Genomic DNA, 20,380 nt, shown 5'->3' with positions numbered 1-20,380 from the left:
TCCTCTGATGGCTGCCTAACACTAGTTCGACCTTTTCCTCTGTGTCTATTTCATTTTCTTCACACGTTCTTAATTTTCCCTAACCACTCTGTGTCTCGTACTTTCGTGCCCTCTACATCGTCTGACCACATTCGGCTCAATGCATCACAATGGGGACGCATGTTATTGTTGCAATGTTGCCCAACTCCCAGTAATTTTACACTTCATATGTCCACTTTTCTTGTAATCATTTGGTTTAGGAACCTAATATGTGCTGTAATACATGTTACAATATACAGTCTTCGATTACCTGACATCTTGTCACCTCGATAACAGACGTGAAAATGCTGCAAGGCTCGAAGCAAACTCGGAGTTTTCTCTCTTACTCCAACTCTGTGCAGACAGTGCACACCACCGTACTCGGAGTGGGTACGAGTAGAGTCGATGGCCATCCATGGCAACAGGTGGTTCATGTGCCAGTGACGTCAGAGAGTAACGCAGTCGGCACACAAATTCCCTTACTTGAGACAGTTCCGAATGTCCCATCAAAAGGCTCCACTCTATGGATGACGTGTCTGCCAGCTTTCTCTCATTCATTTGTCATCGAGGCCACTAGAGTGTGCCATTCCACCATCCACAAAGTTAAGAGTACCGATCTTTTAACATTGGTTGTGATGGTTTTGTTTTTTGACAAATTAGTTTTGAAGTAGAAATTCGGAGAAATTTTTTTCTCATCAGCATATATGGAGTTTATAGTTTTTCAGTTGTAAATTGAGCGCAGATTTAATGTAGTGGCATTTGGAAAAATGGCTGGAATATTGCAGTTGTAGCTGTTACTGAAGTCCTAATGTTTTTATTTATCGCATTTAGAAATATTATCTCCGAGAACCTCGTGTGTATACGTTGCGGCGTTTCGAGGTGGTCAAGTGTATCGGTTCTCGATACTGCATTTTTCTGTGCGCTGTTGCATATAATACGTTCTGTACAGTGAGAACTAGCTCGTCACACAGTTCCTAGTTTGCAAAGTGTGACCAGTTTTAAACACCGTGCAAAATATTGATACTGGACATTGACAGTTTAGGACAGCGTTGAAAATTAATATTTGTAAAAATAGTGATTGGTTGTGTGGCTGTGAATTTAAAAATGCATTATTTTGCTTCCCATGCCTGTATGATGTTGAACACTTGTGGACAAAAGTGAGGGTTACAGACGTAAACCATCTGAGTACAAAGTGTAAAAGCACGAATCTTCAGTTGCTCAAATACAAAATAGCTGAACAACCGAGTAGTGCATCGAGAAGGAAAATTGCCTAGAATGACGTGTCCGAAAGAACAGACGTCACACATTTGTATAACCGATCTGCCGTGATGCACACTGAAATCACAACCTTCAGTGCAGGTGCACATTTACATTCAATCTCCAGCAGGAATCTAAACGTAGTTAGTGTGGACGACACGTGTGGGGGCTGTGGATAGGAGTGCAGGTCAGCTGAGATAGTCTGTGCATTTGTGATAAACGGTCTGTCCGGGTCACACAGTGGTTAATGCGACTACCTAGTAAGCGGGAGATCCCAGGTTTGAGTCCCAGTTGCGTGCACATTATCCCTCGTCACAACTTATTTTGCACAAAGTCCTGATACGACTGATATCTTAGTACCATCCCCGTATGTTTATTTCTCCTCCCTCCACCGTCATTTTGCGTAGTAGAAGAAGTTGGGTGTAATAGGTCTGGGCTAAATATATTTCTGTGGTTCCTTCGAATTGGCCTTAAGGGATCATGATGAAACTGAATTGTTATCAAACCCTGACGAATTTTACTTCTGGATTGAATGCAGCACTAAAAGATAATTTGGGTAAGGCAGCTGTTTTCAAAGGAACCTTCAAAACTATTCAAAGTGAACTTTTCCAAATTATTTTGGATGTATACCAAGAAGAAATTTCAAAGCAAATAAGGAATCATAATTTTTAGCTGTTATAGCAGATGAAACAAACAGATCAAACATATTTCAGATGGCTGTTGTATACTATTACGTATTGAGACCCAGAGGTTCTAGAGTTTCCTATCTCCTTGTGAACACGGTGCACAGATGTTCGCTGCGACTTTGCTAGAAGAATTGAATAGGCAAAAAGTAAATCAGACTCACCAAAAATTACTTGCACAGACCTGTGATGAGGCATCTGTTATGGCTGTTTCCTCGGGTGGGGTACAAACTGTTGTGTAAAAATTGTCCTAATGCAGAATGTGTACACTGCTATGCTGATGAAGTTAATCTTATAATGAGCAAGGCAGCATCAGTCAGTTGCAGTATGATTTATTTATTTATTTAGAGTTTTCAGAGAATATGTCCATTCTTTTCATAGAGTGCGCAGTGGACCACTATCCTCGGTGACTTAGTGAGAAAGCATTTCCCTCGATCTTGTCCAGTGGATTTTTCGATCTCAATTCGTAAACACTGTTCATTACTCCAACAATGTATAAATCACATACTCGAAGGTGATTCTATAAGAAGTGAAACTACAATTTGCCAGGTTATTCGTCATAAAAATGTTCATTTCAATCATATCTTAAATTATCAGTGAGCACAGACATTTGCCTGCAGGGGAACAGAAACTGTTATGAATTAAAATTGTAGAGCCGGCACAAGTTGCATGTAATTTTTTATTTATTTTACATGTTTCATTTGTCCAATGCGAGCACTCTCAGAACTTATGTAGCGGAGGCCACACGGTACCCGTTTCAGTTATTGGTTGGAATTTTCTAGTTAAGTTATGCCATTCACCAGAGTTCTGTTTGGTCAGTTACGGTACGGAGAATCAATGCGTGCTGGCCCATAAGATCATTTTGACATTTAAAATAAATGTTATCGAGATTTGAGAAGTAATTGGTATCACCAGTGGCAATGAATCTATTGATTACTAATGAATCTACTGATTTATCAGTGAACAGAAGGAAGTTGGAATAGCCTGATGTGAGTAGAAAAGAAAGGCAAAGGTGGTGTGCAACGTGATTGATGTTATAGATCATTGTATTTTTTCACATCATCTTGTAGCTGCTTCATTGTTTTTTCGTGTTAAGTTCCCCTTGTATCTTTTTAAGATATCCTAAAGATACCTTAAAGGAAATGTGTTCATTGTCATCATTTTTGGATAAGCTGAAACTGTATCGTTAACTATCTTTTATCTACCTAGCACAAGAATGTAGATCATTATCTGGCGCAGTTAGTCTAGTTGAGTCTGACAACTAACAACCCAGGGAAGATGTTCACTAAGTAGTCCAAACTGTTGAAGGTAATTCTCACAATTCCCTTGACATCGGTCGAACCGAAAGGCTGCTTTTCAACTTTGAAAATAATAAAATTGTTCTTACATAACTCGGAACGGTTGACGGCCTCAGCGATGCTTTCCGCTGAAAGAGGTCTCACGATGCAGATTACAGACTGCAATTGGTGTGTGACTGAAGAGTTTGTCAGTGGAAAATGGAATGGCAAAGATTCAATACAAGTAAGACAAGTCCATTAAATGATGAGTGTGTTTCAGTTCTACTAGGACTGTAGCTCATTCAATAGTTTTTCTAGATAGTTGATAAATCATAGCATGCTCTTTGCTACAGATATTTTTCTGTCAGATATATTTCTCACTTTTTTCAGGATCATAACTTGGATTTAAAAAATTGAATTCTCTGGCATTCATACAGCAGGAATTGTCAGGATGTTTAAATCGTAACAAATGTTGAGAAGCGAGGCACCGATAAAAGAATTTTCTTCCTTGTAACCATCTTGTATAAAAATGTAACATTGAAACTTTGGTGCAACACCCAGCTTCAGATACCACTGGCCACAACTGATGTATCAGCATTTGCATTAAGATTTCTGGGTTTATACACAGTGTAATAAAAATATTCCTCTAGTTCCAACCACCATTTCAGTAATCTCGGCAACAGACCTTCGACACCAAAAGTCCGTGTCAGTGGCTCATGATCTGTTACTATGGTAAAATCTTCCGAAATGTGTGGTCTGCACTGTTTTGTGGCCATACAATTGCTAAGCACTCTACCTTAGTTTCAGCCTTATCCAACAACTGTGGAGCACAGTTGACTGGCAAATCTGCATCTATCTCCCTTCGTGACAGAACTGCTCCGAACAGTTCTGCACTGGTATCTGTAGCACCAGTGTTATGGTTTCTTGAAATCAGGGTAGCTCAGTATGGGAGGATTTACTAATCTCTCAGTTCCTCAAATGCTGCTTGTGGCAGATCTCCCAGTTCAGCGATTTATACGATGGATTCACAGTTTTAATATTCAGCCATCCCTAAATATCCTTTAAATCCTGTCATGGATTTCAGAACTGTTCTCCACCTCTTCACATTATGCTCACCTGGCTCCACATCTTTCTTTGTTATTTTGTGTCCTAAGAATATTACCTCTTTCTCAGAAATTCACACAATCTGGTGTAACTTTAACCTAGGTGCCCTTAAACCATCCAATATTTTCCTGCAACTTCTCATCACATTCCTTTACTGAACTACCTTAGCAAGTTACGTCATCCGAGTACATTGAAACACTTTGTCCCATACAATCTTGCCAAAGCAACATTCACTAGTCTTTGAAATATACTTGATGCATTCTTTACCCCATTGGCATCCTTTTGGACTCATAGTGCTGATAATTTGCAGTAAATGCTGTGTTTTCCTCTATCTGCTGAATCTATTAAAATCTAATAATATATGATGGCCAAATTTAAAGTGGAGAAATACTTGGCTTTCCCCAGTTTGTCCAGTATCTCACTTATGTTGGGGATGGGGAAGGCTTCCCCCCACTGAGATTTCATTCTATATTTCCCTATCCCACAGGTGTCCGTGGGTACTTTTCTGGTTCTCTGAACGATTATATCCCCATTAACCATTTTCTCAATTTGCTCCGTTAATATCACCTTTTGTGCTTCCAGTATTCTGTAGGGATGTACCTTTCCTTTGTTGTTGTTGTTTTTTTTTTTTTTTTTTTTTTTTTTTTTTGGCAATATAGGGAATGCATGCCTTACCATTTCTGTGAATGCCAAATTGTCACCTTTTAGATAAAATACCTCACCATATGCCATACAATTCATATCAGTCTTCTTTATCCAACTGACCATTCAGATCATTTCTCTAACTTGTGCAGTGAGATTTCCTTTTGTGCTTGTGTCGTTAATTGCTCCCTGTGTGGCTCATGTTGGTGTATCAGTTCACCTAAAACTTTCACTGTACTCAGATTCCACTTGGCCTCACTTGTAATTAGTACACTGAAAATATATTTACCTTGCTCTTTATTACTATAAATTTGGCTATATGCACACTTGGCATTTCTTCTTGTTTGGGAATAATCTTTTCTTTTTCATTACTGGAATTCAACCCTGTTTCTACACACGTTCTTATGTTTTTCTTTGCTATGAGCTACTTTCACATCACTTTCTGATGCCCCACTAGTTTGCCTTATAGGTAACTCATAACATGTCGTCTCACAACTTGCCTTTGATTTGCATTTTGTACTTTTTCCTTCACCATTCTGTGATTTACACTTTTTCATCTTATGTCTGTCATGTGGAGCTTACCCTCGTATTCATAGATCCTTTTTGCCATCTACTTTTCCTGTTCATTTCCACGTTCTTTACAGCATGACTTGCGGCATTGCTTCAGCCTCGGTTATTGTCAGTAGTGGAATATTTCAAACTGTATTTTAATGGTGCTCTCACCACAGTTAATAATAACTTTTTGTTTGATTTTTCAGGTAGTCACTCCTTACTAGAGCTTCATAAGGAATATCCATTCCTGTTCCTATGATATGGAACTTGTGCTTCACTGTCAATTTCCCTGTTATTAGTAATTACAAATTGATGGTTCCCAATTAACCTATTGTACCTGGCATCACACGCTTCAGGATAAGGAAATCTTCCCTGCTAATTACTGCTTCCTTTGTGAGCCTCTCTCATTGTATAACACCGATACAAAGGTTGTTTGATAAGTCTGGTAAATATTCAGGATGGAACATTTTTGTTGCGGCTTCATGTTGATTATTCCAAGGATCAAATAAAGAATTTTAGCAATGTTCTGTCTACAGTTTAGTTTTGCCAGCTGTCTCAATTGGTCAGTGTCTTGACTGTTTTCTCCATTTTCAATCGCAGAGTTTTGTGCTTTTATTAAACATTTTCATTTGAAGAGTTGGACAGCTGCACAGATCAAAGCAGAATTGGATGAAGTTCACACGATAATTAAAGACCACTTTAATGAATTTAAACGTGGAGCACACTTTGTCTTTGGTGCTTGCCCGACCAGACATCCGATTTAGTTAACCACAAAGGGGAAACCATTGACGATACAGTAATGTGAGATGGCCAAATAAAAATTTGGGAAATTGCTGAGACTGTAAGCATCTCACCTGAGTGAGTGCCTAATATCCCGTACAGAGAATTTGCTACGAAGAAGCTGCGTGCGAGGTTGGTGCCGCAATTGCTCTGTCGACCGAAGGCACGTCTGGCACATTATTACAATCAGTGTCTGGCTATGTTTAATCACAATCTTAAAGACCTTTTCCTGATTTGCGATTATTGATGAAAGCTGGATCCATCATTACACACCAGAGTCGAAATGGCAGACAAAACAGTTGATAAAAGGGTGGTAACAGTCCACTGAAGAATGCAAAGACCATTTTGTCAGATGGTGAGGTGATGGTCACTGTTTCTTGGGATTCCCAAGGATTACTTGGAAAAAGGCACAGCCGTAGCTGGACCTGTTTATGCTTCATTGTTGCATCATCTGAAACTTGTGTTGGTGGAGAAAAGACCCAAGTTTAACCACAAAAAAGGGTCCTTTCACCAGGATAATGCACCATCCCACCCATCAGCGATAACAATGGTGAAAATGCATGAATTGGACTTTGAATTGGTTCCTCATCCAGCCTATTCACCATACTTAGTCGCAAGTGACTTCACCTTGTTCCCTTACTTGACACTTTGGCTTGCTGGGAAGAAATTTTCATCAAATGAGGAAGTGATAGTTGCAATCAACAAGTATTTTGCAGTGGGATGAAAAAGTTGGTGGATCCCTGGACCAAGTTTATATCCTTCCAAGCAGAATATGTTGAGAAATAAGTTGAGTTATTTACGAAACAAACATTTTTCTCGCTTATTTTACATGACTTATCAAACCGACTTCATATGTGCCCTGATATCTATTGATAACTGTAACTGAGTTCCTAATTTGTAGCAATATTCCACTGCAATTTCATTTCTTGCTTCAAAATCTGTGACTCTTAACATTTGGGCATTTTGTCACAGTAAGATGTGTATTCCTCGTGTAACACACTCTTAGTTTTCCATTTTACTTGCGGGCACAGCCCCTAATTTCTCATTGAATTGGGGTCTAGTCTTTTACATTTTTCACAAATAGTTATCTTTTTAAGTCTGCATTTGTGTCACCTGGTTTGTCACAGTGGTAACAATATTTCTGAGAGCCTTTTGCTTCTTCTGCCTTCACCGTCTACCCTCGTGTTCCTCTTTGACTTTCCACAGTCAATAGCCATGTGACCCATCTGCACTCAGTGTCATCATCTTCCTTCTGTTACTTAGGGTTTAGACTTCCTTCACTCTCAGGAATAGATCCTTTTTCTTTCACGGAGAGTAGGGCTTTTTCCTCTCACAACGCCTCTTCTGCTGCGGCGCCTAACCTAATTTAATCGGCGTGTCTTCATACAGCTGTCCAAATCCTATCACTCGCTAGGCCCCGCACGGAGCGATCCTGTCCCAGTATCCATACCAGTTTCGATGCACCTCACAGTTGTGCTGCCCGTGTCACCGGTGACGGCCTCTCCGAATGATTTTTAAACTTCATCTATCCAATTATCCGATGATGCAATTGCTTTCCCTGTGTGTTGTCTGGCCTGACAGGCCTACAAGCATAATAGCCTATGCTGCGCTTATCTGTATAATTTTCTTCCCCGATTATATTCACTCGATTCTAGTTATAATTATCCCGGACAGTTAATTTTGCTGTAGCTTTTGCCATAATTTTAGACTTATATTGTGAAGTAGCAATGGTTTGTCATCTGATTGGACTACTTGAAATCCTGCATTCACATTGTCTGTGAAATCCCTAAATTTGGAGCTCCACTAAATGACTTTACTAATACAAGAACATCCTTCACACTGATGCTTTTAACATCTGAATTAGTAGCTGACGCCATCTTACACTGATACAGTGTTATACCTACAGTCTTAAAACTCTTGTGTCATTGCTTCCCTGAAGTGTGCTGATGCTGTAGTTCTGCTGATTTCTTTCGCAGTTCCTTCAAGTATTTCTTCCTCTGACGGTCCCTCCTGCGACTTGCCTGGCCCGGACAAAACCACCGAGAAGTCAGCATTGGGCTCTGGGGATGGCATCTGCTTCTTTTTACCTGTTCCACATTCCCCATCACCAATCTTCTTGCCGTACACAGTGTGAAGGACCAACTCCGACAGTCTTTTGGAGGTGTGGCCCATGTGGTGCAATCGGGCTGTCGATGACAGTGTGGGCGGAAGCCTACTCAGTTACCTGTAATGGAGTGAAAGGAAGAAAGTCTCGAGGTGATTCTGGAGTGGAGAGGATAAGTTGTCGGCTTTGTAGGAAGTGAATAAGGGTGCAAACACTGAAGAGGTCGTACGGATAAAAAAAGAGAATATTCTTTGGAGAAGATTTGCTGAGTGAAAGAACGTGCTCTGAGGAAGTTCTTTATATCGTATGAACAAAATGTTCAGAGCATATTTTCTGACGAGGGAGTTCATTCTCACTATCTCACCACCTGCTCGAATCTGTTCTCTGTATTGTGTCGTCTGCACCGGGCACAGAACGTACTCTTCATCTTGCATTTCGTTCAGCTTGCTGAAATATGCAAACTATTCGGTGTACAAATGTGGAACTGTAGCATCACTATGTTTGGGAAGAGTTGCATAAAATTTCATTTTGTTTTCACTTTTTTGTGCGGCAACAGATTATTGAGAAGATTACGGACAGTTTATGAAAATACATTTTCTGATAATCTTGACAAATTTTCGCCATGCAGGGAACTTTTTTTTATTGATGTTAGGTGAACGCATTATGTGAATGAAATTTTAACAATACGAGTGTCTTCTGACACGTGGCAATCTCGATTAAATGGCACGTAATATTCTGTTGGCACGTCGAGTACTTAAGTGGTCATCTTGTGGTTTTGTTATGAGAAACAGTTCACTAGGTTTGTAATAAACCTGTTTTTAATTTTTATGATTTGCCTACTTACTTCTAGCATAGCAAACTGGAACGTCTGTGCTGTGCGAAAATATGATGAACATCTGAAAAGGTCAGTGACATATTTGTCTGGTCTGTACCTGGTCTTCCCATACACCAGTCGGGAAAACTTGGGTCTCGTAAATAGCACAAAAATGTTTTCATTTTTTCTTTATGATATTTGGGAAATAAGTTCACCACCCTAATAATGTTTTTACTGTTAAACCCATATAAACTTACACAGTTACTCTATTCAGCATGTCTTCGGGCTACGTATATCTTTCTTTTCCCTTCCGAGCAACATAAATTTATTAAATTTACTAAAAAAACTTGGTAAGACTTAACGTCTGCAGAATTTAATCTGCCTCAAGTATGTTACAGAGCTCATATCAAAAGGGGAGAATTTTCTCTGCTCGTGAGAAACTTCACTGTGTTTATTCGTATGAAATCGGAGAATGTTCTTCATGTTGAGCAAGGTTACCCACTCATTTACTCAAGCTGAGAACACACTCAGGTGAAATACATACTCACTTTGTTTATTTGTGTGAACTTGAGAACGTTCTCCAAAATTCCTAGAATTGAGTACTTTCCCCATGTTATTTATACAATCCAAGGATTGTGAAATAAGAACAACACATTCCAGTAGCTTTATATCTTTGCAAATCATTGCCGCCGCACCTCTATACCACCCCCCCCCCCCCCCCCCCGCTCCCCCATGCCATCAATTTCCCTCCTACGCCACCACAGTCCCTACCCATCCCGCCATGCCGGCACCCCCCCCCCCCCTCCCCCACTCCGTACATGGTCACTCCTGCCACACCTCCTTTTTCACTTTCCTAAAGATTTTTTTTTCTCTGAGTAAATATGAATTTTCATGTACGTTATTAGAATTTTGTAACAATATCTCTCTCTCCCTCTCTCTTTCTATTTCTATTTGTCTAGTCTGTTCCAATTCTCTGTGATCACATGAAGCAAAGTATGCCAATTTCTTTTGTCCTGCACTTTCTCCTGTAGGCTTTCCAGGTTGGAGCAGATTACTTCTGTGATGCGATTGATTCATTTCATCTTCTGACGTCCTCTTCTTCTAGTGCCTTTCCTCACTGTTAGAGTTTTTTGCAGTGAAACATATCTTCTCATGATGTCTCCAAAGTAGGTCAGGTTTTTTTGTAGCATCAGACCTTCCAAGGGAGTGCTCTGGTTTTATTTGCTCTAATATTAACCTATTCATTCTCTTTGAAGTCCAAGGGGCTCTAAGGAGTTTCCTCCAACACCACAACTCAAAGGAGTTTATTCTTCGCCGTTCGTTCCACATTTGTAATGGTCCAGGTCTCACATATGTATATAACGACTGGAAAGACTGTAGCCCTTACAATATGGATCTTTGTTCCTAAAATTATATCTCTACACCTTAAAACCTTGTCAAGGTCTTACTTTTTATCAAGTAGCAAGCATTTCTCGATATTGTGGAGACGCTTGCTGCTTGGTAAAAAGGCAGTGTCGAAACTTGATGAGGTTTTAAGAAGTGGAGATATACTTAATACTGTTGTACAAACGTTCACAGTACAGAAGGATCTCAGTTTGTCGGTCACATTGTCCCAGTAACAGCAGTGCTCTTGTTCCTGTCACAGGGAGCTGAGTGTCGAAGGGTGCCGAGGTGACCCCAGAGCCACAGACGGGCTGACCGAGCAGATGCCCAATCTCATAATCCGCGGCACGATCCACGCTGAGCCACAGCCTTTCTACTTCGAGCCACTCGAGGACGTAGGGCCCGGCGAAGCAGACGAAGCGGTGGACGACCGTTCGGAGAGTGACGAAGAAGGCGACAGCGATAGTAGCGTCAGTGACAGTGAGAGACGTTGAGAGCAATATATCTGTATGTATAAAAATGATGTGAAATTTACAGGAAAGTACAAATCTCAGTACTTGTCAACATAAGCGGAAACTGTTTTGAAGGAATATAACAAATAATTTTGGTAATGTGTAGAAGAAACAGTAATGTTGTTTGAATACCTGCTGTAATAATCTACAATAATGTTTGATTATTGTTGTAACAATAATGGATTCACAATGAAACAAATTTTTTAAACGATAAAACGGCTACACAGATCAGGTAGCAATTCGTAAATAGCACTGACAATGTTTTTTTGCAGTAAGTCGAATTTAAAAACTTCTTTGTTTTTATAAACCTGTGAAACAATAATAAATGAGGACTGTTACCTTGTTATTTTAAGTGTTAATTATATTTATCAGGATACTGCTAGATACCATTTTTAAATATTAAATTTCATTTGGAGGAACCACTTTGTGATTAAAATACATGACAGACTCTTTTACAAATGAACCACACATCACTAGTGTAATACTGTACAGCATTTATTATTTGTTACACAAACCAGTTTTTGGCTGTTAAGTCACTGTCGGGTATGAAGATAAGTAAGTGGTAAAGTGAAATTGGTTGGATCAAAGATTTTAAAGTAGTGCATCTAAAGAGTATTTCCGTTTCCAGAGGTGAAAAATATTAATGTTAGAAGTAGGAACAAATAAAGGATTATTTCAGTGTAAATGTGGTGTAAGATTATTTAACTTAAATAAAATATGTGAAGCATTATCTGATGAACTATAGACCATTAAAGTAAAATTTACTTTGAATAACCACAGCTGCTTAATATGACTATTATATCTTGTCTGTTTATAATTTAGGATGGATTAAAGACAAGATTATTTTCTTCAGCTACATGTTTGGAATATGTCACCAAAGTTTATGTTAAATTATTTTCTTCTATGTACAACTGTTGTAATTTGTGTAACGGCATTCTGTGCACGGGAGAGCAGTTCCCCAGTGACCCAGGTGGCAGACGCAGCTGAGGAGGGGCCGCGTGTGCTCGGTGCATGGGACGATCCTAACTTGTGGCAGTCAGATGTCAGATTTGCCACACGTTCTGGAAAACAGGGAAATTCCAAACACATCAGGGGAATCTGAACAAAAAAACACTGGAAAAATCTCGTTTTCGTCTCAGTAGATGAAATGGTTTGTTTGCTGAGGTGTCACGCATCGTCGATGGCTGGATGCGGCCGAGTATGTGCACTTCTTCCCTACTCCCTCGCCTCCCCTTCCTACCACTCCCCTCAGCTCGCAGCCAGTGCTGCCACTACTTTTTGTCACCAGCCTAGCAGCTCCCGACGGGAGGCGTGAGGAGTGCTTTGTTCGGATCTGATTCTCAGAGACTGTAGATGCAGTGGCCTTAGACAGCGGTCATGTGTCGAAACGAGGCCCCCGCAGTAGACAACATTCCATTAGAACTACTGACAGCCTTGGGAGAGCCAGTCCTGACAAAACTCTACCATCTGGTGAGCAAGATGTATGAGACAGGCGAAATACCCTCAGACTTCAAGAAGAATATAATAATTCCAATCCCAAAGAAAGCAGGTGTTGACAGATGTGGAAATTACCGAACTATCACGTTAATAAGTCACGGCTGCAAAATACTAACGTGAATTCTTTAGAGACGAATGGAAAAACTGGTAGAAGCGGACCTCGGGGAAGATCAGTTTGGATTCCGTAGAAATGTTGGAACACATGAAGCAATACTGACCCTACGACTTATCTTGGAAGAAATATTAAGGTAAGGCAAACCTACGTTTCTAGCATTTGTAGACTTAGAGAAAGCTTTTGACAATGTTGACTGGAATACTCCCTTTCAAATTCTGAAGGTGGCAGGGGTAAAATACAGGGAGCGAAAGGCTATTTACAATTTGTACAGAAACCAGATGGCAGTTATAAGAGCCAAGGGACATGAAAGGGAAGCAGTGGTTGGGAAGGGAGTGAGACAGGGTTGTAGCCACTCCCCGATGCTATTCAATCTGTATATTGAGCAAGCAGTAAAGGAAACAAAAGAAAAGTTCGGATTAGGTATTAAAATCCATGGAGAAGAAATAAAAACTTTGAGGTTCGTCGATGACATTGTAATTCTGTCAGAAACAGCAAAAGACTTGGAAGAGCAATTGAACGGAATGGACAGTGTCTTGAAAGGAGGGTAGAAGATGAACATCAACAAAAGCAAAACAAGGATAATGGAATGTAGTCAAATTAAGTCAGGTGATGCTGAGGGAATTAGATTATAAAATGAGACACTTAAAGTAGTAAGGAGTTTTGCTTTTTTGGGAGCAAAATAACTGATGATGGTCGAAGCAGATAGGATATAAAATGTAGACTGGCAATGGCAAGGAAAGCGTTTCTGAAGAAGAGAAGTTCGTTAATATCGAGTATAGATTTAAGTGTCAGGAAGTCGTTTCTGAAAGTATTTGTATGTAGTGTAGCCATGTGTGGAAGTGAAACCATTGGCGATAAATAGTTTGGACAATAAGAGAATAGAAGCTTTCGAAATGTGGTGCTACAGAAGAATGCTGAAGATTAGATGGGTAGATCACATAACCTATGAGAAGGTATTGAATAGGATTGGAGAGAAGAGGAGTTTGTGGCACAACTTGACAAGAAGAAGGGACCGGTTGGTAGGACATGCTCTGAGACATCAGGGGTTCACAAATTTAGCATTGGAGGGCAGCGTGGAGGGTAAAAATCATAGAGGATGTAGGTTGCAGTAGGTACTGGAAGATGAAGAAGCTTGCACAGGATAGAGTAGCACGGAGAGCTGCATCAAACCAGTCTCACGACTGAAGACCACAACAACAACATGTGTGCACTTGTGTCTGTGTGATCGTTTGAATGCATGTGTGTGTGTGCTCTAGTTTTCTGACAAAAGCTACGGTTGAAAATTTAGTTGTTAGAGGACAATTGTCTTTTATACATCCTATCGGTGGCTCGGCAATCGTCGTTACGGTGAGTTGATACCTATCCTCATCATTATCGATTCTCAGAGTAATTTGAACAAATTATCTGTCGCGCGGACCGATCGCCGCAGTCTCATTTCGTTGACACGCTGTCTGCGGCTCGTGAATAGCTGGCCACACGAGTGGATTTCTGCAGGTGCCTGTAACGGATGAGGCTCGCCGATCTGGCTCCCATTGGTGTGCGAGCCCTGCTCGTCACAGATCTACTCTCACCGATCTGCCCGCAGGCCGGTCAGCTTGAGTGTGGTTTAACGTGGCGAATTTTCACGGCTTATCCGTGGACTGGGCCTGCGGTGCTCCTCGGCAGGCCAGAGGCCACTGGGCACGGATTTCGGGAATTGCAGCTGTCTCACCGTAAGCACGTTGTACAGTGTCACGTTTTATAGACATTTTATTTACTCTAGTACATTTTGGCACTTCGAAAGTAGGTAATATATTAGAAAGTACGGACAATGAGAAGAAGAAAACTGTCACTCACTGTCGGTTTGTATGCCACGTACTCGTATATTTCTCGAAATACCTGTAAAATAATAGATATAATGCAGTGGGTAATAATTGACAATAACGAACGTAGTAGAACCGACATTGTATCGGTTGTCACCTACAGCGCTGATTTACACAATTCTTCCCTTCTTATACACTTCTTTTGAGAGGCCTACTTTTTTCTGAGGTTATTTCCTAAGTCAGTGAACCTGTTTTAAATCTGTCTTGCGACTCTGAGGAAATGCGTACTTTTGTCACCAAATGTGTTTCATTTCATTGAAATGAATTAATATTGTGGTCTTAATGAGACACACATACCATGTGGCTTGCTTTCTCCATCTAAAATCAGTTCATTACAAAATATATTAATGTCAGTAATTAAGATTTTTGCTCACATCGGGAAACGCCATCTGCTTGCGAGCTTTTTTAGATATTTCCTCGTTTACACTATTATTTCTTGTACCACTGTGGCAATGACTGGTTGTCGACTTAAGTTTTAACTTACCCTTGAGATCTCATAATTTGTCAGGGAAAAATGCTAAAACTGGTGTGGAAATCGGGGAATTTCACTTGGGGAAACTTGTGGCAACCCTGGTTGTGGTTGGCCAGAAACTAGTCTAGTACGTCTGCCCTCACGTTCCCACGCACTTGGACATCGGGCCACTGTCACACGTGACTGACCGGCAAGTCTCTGTACTGCACGACTCGACTAGCCAGCCAGCAATTTCTTTCGAACTTTGTCACGTGCTGATATTGCTGTCTCACAGGATCTGTGTCCTCCGCAGAGATTACTCGACTTCTGACACTGTTTGTGCCCCTTATACATCCTTCCGGGCCGATAACAACATGAAGCACGAACGAGATTAACGCTCTCTGGTGGCCATTCTGCGTGTCACAAAGAATCGCGACTCTAATTATTTACGTGACGGCCAGTGGTGCGTGTGTGTTAGTGTTGCACTGTCATCTGGCCACGTCTTCTGGACACTTCACTTCAGTCGTCGGGCAGCGTATTTCAGGTCGAGATGCAGCATACGATTTAGAGGTGGTGTCTTACTATAGTTCAATTTACAACAGATTTGATGATGGAAAAACTGTTAATGAAGGTGAATTTGTTAGTAATTGAATTTAGTTTGTGTTCTGAAACTGGTTCTGAGATGTGCAGAAATCAGCTGACACCCTCTTCATTGATTGTAGCAATATTATGAAGAAGATAGTCACTCTTCACCATGTAGCAGAGATACTGAGCTGCAGGTGGGCACAGCCAAAAGGCTATCAGAAAATGAGCTTTCAGTTAACAAGGACTTTGTTGGAGGTAGAACACACACACACACACACACACACACACACACACACAAATGCAGCTCACTTGCACCTGAGGCCACAGCCAGAGACTGCGGTCACGTTCATGTGTTTATTAGTTGTGTGTTTTCTATCTCTGACAAAGGCCTTGTTGGCCCATAGCTCACTTTCTAATATTCTTATTGCTGTGCCTATCTGCTCCTCAGCATCTTTGCTATGTGGTGAGTAGCGACTGTCATTGTCATAATATTGATACATTCCATTCTGGATTCTCTTTATTGATTGATCTCTTGAAATCTGCCAGTAAGATAGTTTAATGTTAGATGGAAAGACATAAGACAGTTTCATGTTAGATGGAAAGTCATAATGTTGTCAATGTACTGGGAAGTTTATCTAGGAAGAGGTCCAAGATATTACTTGTTAGTATTATACTTGATGTACGAGGGGGGACCCAAAAGAAACCGGACTCAGAGTTCGCTGTCACTCGTAGACGTAAAGGTTCTCACACTAGATGGCGTTAGTACAGACCTCCATGAAACAGCTGTGTGGACGGTGTCAGTGTAGAGCTGAACGTGCAAGTGTGGTATTGTGTTTCTCTGACTGTTGGCGGGTTAACTCTGCGAAGTCGTTATGGCAACTTTAAAAGAACAAAGAGTGTGTGTGAAATTTTGTTTCCTGCTTAAAAGAGCTGCAACGGAGACACACCAAATGCTTCAGGAAGCTTTCCAGGACGACGCTATGAGCCACACACAGGTTTTTGAGTGCTTTGGGCGCTTTAAACGTGGTGAGATGTGTGTTGAAGACCGAGCTTGTTCTGGACGCCCTTCAACATCGCGAAATGAGGAGAACATTGAAAAGGTCCGCCAAAAGATCGACGACGATCGTCACCAAACGATCGACCAAATTTCAGCTGAGACAGGAATCAGTTGGAGCTTGTGTCAGCGAATTTTGAGTGAGGATTTGCACATGAGACGCATTGCTGCTAAATTTATTCCGTGCCTTATCACACAGGAGCAAAAAACCATCCGCATGAATGTGTGTCAGGACTTGAAAGCGGAGATTGCATGTGGTCCGGACTTATTGAACAAAGTCATTACAGGGGATGAGAGTTGGTGTTACGGGTATGACCCAGAAACCGAGCAAGCGTCAAGCCAGTGGAGGACTCCCAACTCCCCCAGACCAAAAAAAGCAAGGCGAGTGAGGTCAAATGCGAAGACGATGATCATTGTCTTTTTTGGTGTTTGTGGAATTGTGCATCGGGAATTCTTAACCCCTGGCCAGAGTGTTAACCAGCACTTTTACTTGGATGTTTTAAGGCGTCTGCAAGAGGATGTGCAGAGGAAATGCCCAGAACTTTGGCGATCAGGTGACTGGTTTCTGCATCACGACAATGCTCCAGCACACACGGCCTTACGAGTGACCCACTATTTGGCATCTCAGAGGTGGTCTGTCATTCCTCACACTCCGTATTCGCCGGACCTAGCCCCATGCGACTTTTCCCTATTTCCATGAAGTAAAAACAACTTCGCAAAGGGCACTGGACAATTTCACAGTTGAAGAGTTCCAAACATGCTTCCAACAGTGGGAAAAGAGACTTGACAAGTGCATCGCATGTAATGGAGAGTATTTTGAAGGTGACTGAAGTAATTTTGTAAAAAGGTTCATCAATAAATTTTTTGTGACAACAATCTGGTTTCTTCTGGGTCCCCTCTTGTAAACTGATAACTGCTCTGTGGAAATCAAAGTATCTTATTTACTGATTACATATATATTTTTTGTTTGTTTTCATTATTTGAATAGGTGACAAGCTTGGTGTTTCCCACATACATATTTTTTACTTATAAGACTTTTTTGTATACAGTGTTTGAAGCAGTGTGATTGGGGACATGCACAAAGAGACTATTTGCTTCACTAACACAGGAGAGAGCCATATAAAGCTGCCCATGCAAAAAGCGACTGACGCCAAGGTCCACACCCGCATCACGCAGCATCTGGTGTTGTGTTTTGTTTGTGGTCTGGCATAACCGTGAATTGCACCCATTTAAAGGGAAGTGATAAACTGATAAGAATAAGTGGGATTTTTGGTGTAAGAAGTCCCTCGTTTGTGCCGATTCCCGTCAAATTTTCTGTTTGTACGATGTTACGTTGGGGACGAGTAACTTAAAGCCTGTGTGAGTGAAGAGGTCAGAGGTGCGAGATAATGCACAACACTCCCGATCGGAGTTATGTTTCTTGAAAGGAGCTTCCAAAGAGCGAGTCAAAGCCTGATGTTCTCGACCCGAAGTGAGTCTCGCGTCGTGATCTTTATTGGGTTCTTCAGATGGCATAGACTTCAGTCTATTAGCCATTCTGGTGTAATCAGAAAGACTTGACTGTTTCCTAGGCATTTTCATTTGTAAACAAAATGAAATTGAAATGTAGTGAGTAGGAATCCAAATAAAAATGCAGATTTAACAAACTCGTTTTTTCCTAGCAAAGAAAATAAATAAAACCTATGCAATGAAGTGCACCAATGTTGTTTTACAATACACAAAGCAAAATCTGTAAATCTGGATATTCTAGCCAAGCAATTTCGCAGTTAGTCTGTATTCCTAAAGATGAGATTGCTGTGCTTAATTCTGTCACTGAGGTAAACTTCCTCTCGCACATCTGTAGTGGAATTAACAAAAACTCTGGCGTACTACACTGTAATGATTAACACCCGGACTACTAAGCTGCACAGATAAAAGTTTGTTACAAAATATATATAGCGTGTTCAAAAAAGTTTCAGATACTTTGAGACGTGGTAGTACTCATCAAAAAAAGAAAAATAGGTCCAATAAACACCGGTCTGCAAATGATATTTTCTGAGATAGACGTGTTTATAGGAATGGCTGCGCGATGCTCGGTTGTGGATATTAGCACTGTCATCGCATTGGTGCCCTGTCAAATGTGTCAGCATGGTATTATGTTGTCTTACCGTTAAGTGATCCGCAGCCAGTTGTGTGGTTAGAGTTGTATTGTAGGCTGCATTAGTTTTCATAATGTTCGAGTGCTTATTGTCATTACAGTCAACCCTGGGTATGTATCACGGTGTTTTATCTTCTTCCGAATGCGGATTCACTTATGTATTTACTGTTATTGCACTGTTTGTATGTGCAAATGGTATAGTACATTTACATTTTCTCACTTCCACCACTTGTTAGCAACGGTAGCCTGTTACTCGACGAGTCAAGTGGCCGATACGATATTCTGCTACTGTGCAGCAAATGGAGATAGCCTGTGAGCTCCTGCTCTCTATGCTGAAATGCATCTAAAGTGCAAAATGGCTTCTAATAAGCTGTTAGACAGACTTTTCCGGCGCCTGAGGGACACAGGTATCCTTGCGCCTCAGAAGACTGATGGTGGAAGGCCCCACAGAGTCTGAATACCTGACAAGAAGGAGCTCGTGCTATGTTTGGTGGAAGAAACCCCTGGGCCTAGTTGCCATGATTAGCTGCAGCAGAAGCCATGTCTCATTCTCTTATCTGGGGAGTACTTCATGAACAGTTCCTTTACCCATATCGTGTACAGCACATTCAGGCCCTAAGGCCACAGGATCATCATGACAGATGGTGGTTCTGTCAGTGGCTGTTGCAGAAGTGCGCCGCAGATCTACTGTTCACATCAGAGATTTTATTTACCGATGAGGCATGGTTCACTTGAGATGGTGTTGTGAATTCCCATAACCAGCATGTATAGGCAGGCGTGAATCCTCAAGCGCCAGCCGGAGTGGCCGAGCGGCTCTAGCCGCTACAGTCTGGAGCCGCGCGACTGCTACGGTTGCAGGTTCGAATCCTGCCTCGGGCATGGATGTGTGATGTCCTTCAGTTAGTTAGGTTTAAGTAGTTCTAGGGGACTGATGACCTCAGAAGCTAAGTCCCATAGTGCTCAAAGCCATTTGAACCATTTTTTGAATCCTCAAGCAATTCAGGAAAGAGGGCATCAGCACCAATTCTCAATCAAGTTATGGGCAGGTGTGCTTGGCGATAGATTAATAGGGTCATAAGTGCTACCACAAAGGTTAACTGGAGCGTATTATCTGGACTTTCTCATTACATCACCTACCTTGCTGGAGCCTGTGCCATTGCATCAACGAATACAAATGTGATTTATACATGACCCCCCCCCTCCACGCACACACACACATACACACACACACACACACACACACGAACATGCTCATGTGCGTGCATGGGGCTTGCTGCTCTTGGGTGAGTTCATGCTTGGCTACCATGTGGCCCCAGCCTTTGCAACATCTTCTCCCTTCCATGCTGGATGTCTACCCTCTTGCTGTGCGTTTTCCCCTCCCTTAGGGAACATGCCTGGATTTTCTTTGGTAGTTCTTTTAACAGTCCTACTCCCTCTTCGGTTGAGTGGGCCAACCTCCAATGGCTCTCTGGGACCAAGGGTTTGCAAGGTGACAGAGTGTAAGATTCCTGTCCGGCTGGTACGGTGGCTCCAGTCTCGCAATTTACTAACCA

The 20,380-nt window shown here is 41.4% G+C and overlaps 1 protein-coding gene across 4 annotated transcripts in view; it reads left to right on the top strand.

Annotated features, from left to right (window-relative positions):
- The window catches only part of LOC126092226 (F-box/LRR-repeat protein 17-like), a 141,046-nt gene extending 129,190 nt beyond the window's left edge, over positions 1 to 11,856 (top strand). For all 4 annotated transcript variants that reach the window (XM_049907723.1, XM_049907721.1, XM_049907722.1 and 1 more), the window contains one exon: positions 10,877 to 11,856. In XM_049907723.1, the coding sequence (XP_049763680.1) occupies positions 10,877 to 11,108 (232 nt within the window). In that variant the 3' untranslated portion in view covers positions 11,109 to 11,856. The remainder of the gene's footprint in view (positions 1 to 10,876) is intronic.
- The last annotated feature ends 8,524 nt before the right edge of the window (positions 11,857 to 20,380 follow it).

The sequence above is a fragment of the Schistocerca cancellata genome, chromosome 7 (genome assembly GCF_023864275.1).
Source record: "Schistocerca cancellata isolate TAMUIC-IGC-003103 chromosome 7, iqSchCanc2.1, whole genome shotgun sequence".
Classification (NCBI taxonomy): Eukaryota; Metazoa; Arthropoda; class Insecta; order Orthoptera; family Acrididae; genus Schistocerca; species Schistocerca cancellata.
This window is presented reverse-complemented; position numbering and strand designations above follow the sequence as displayed.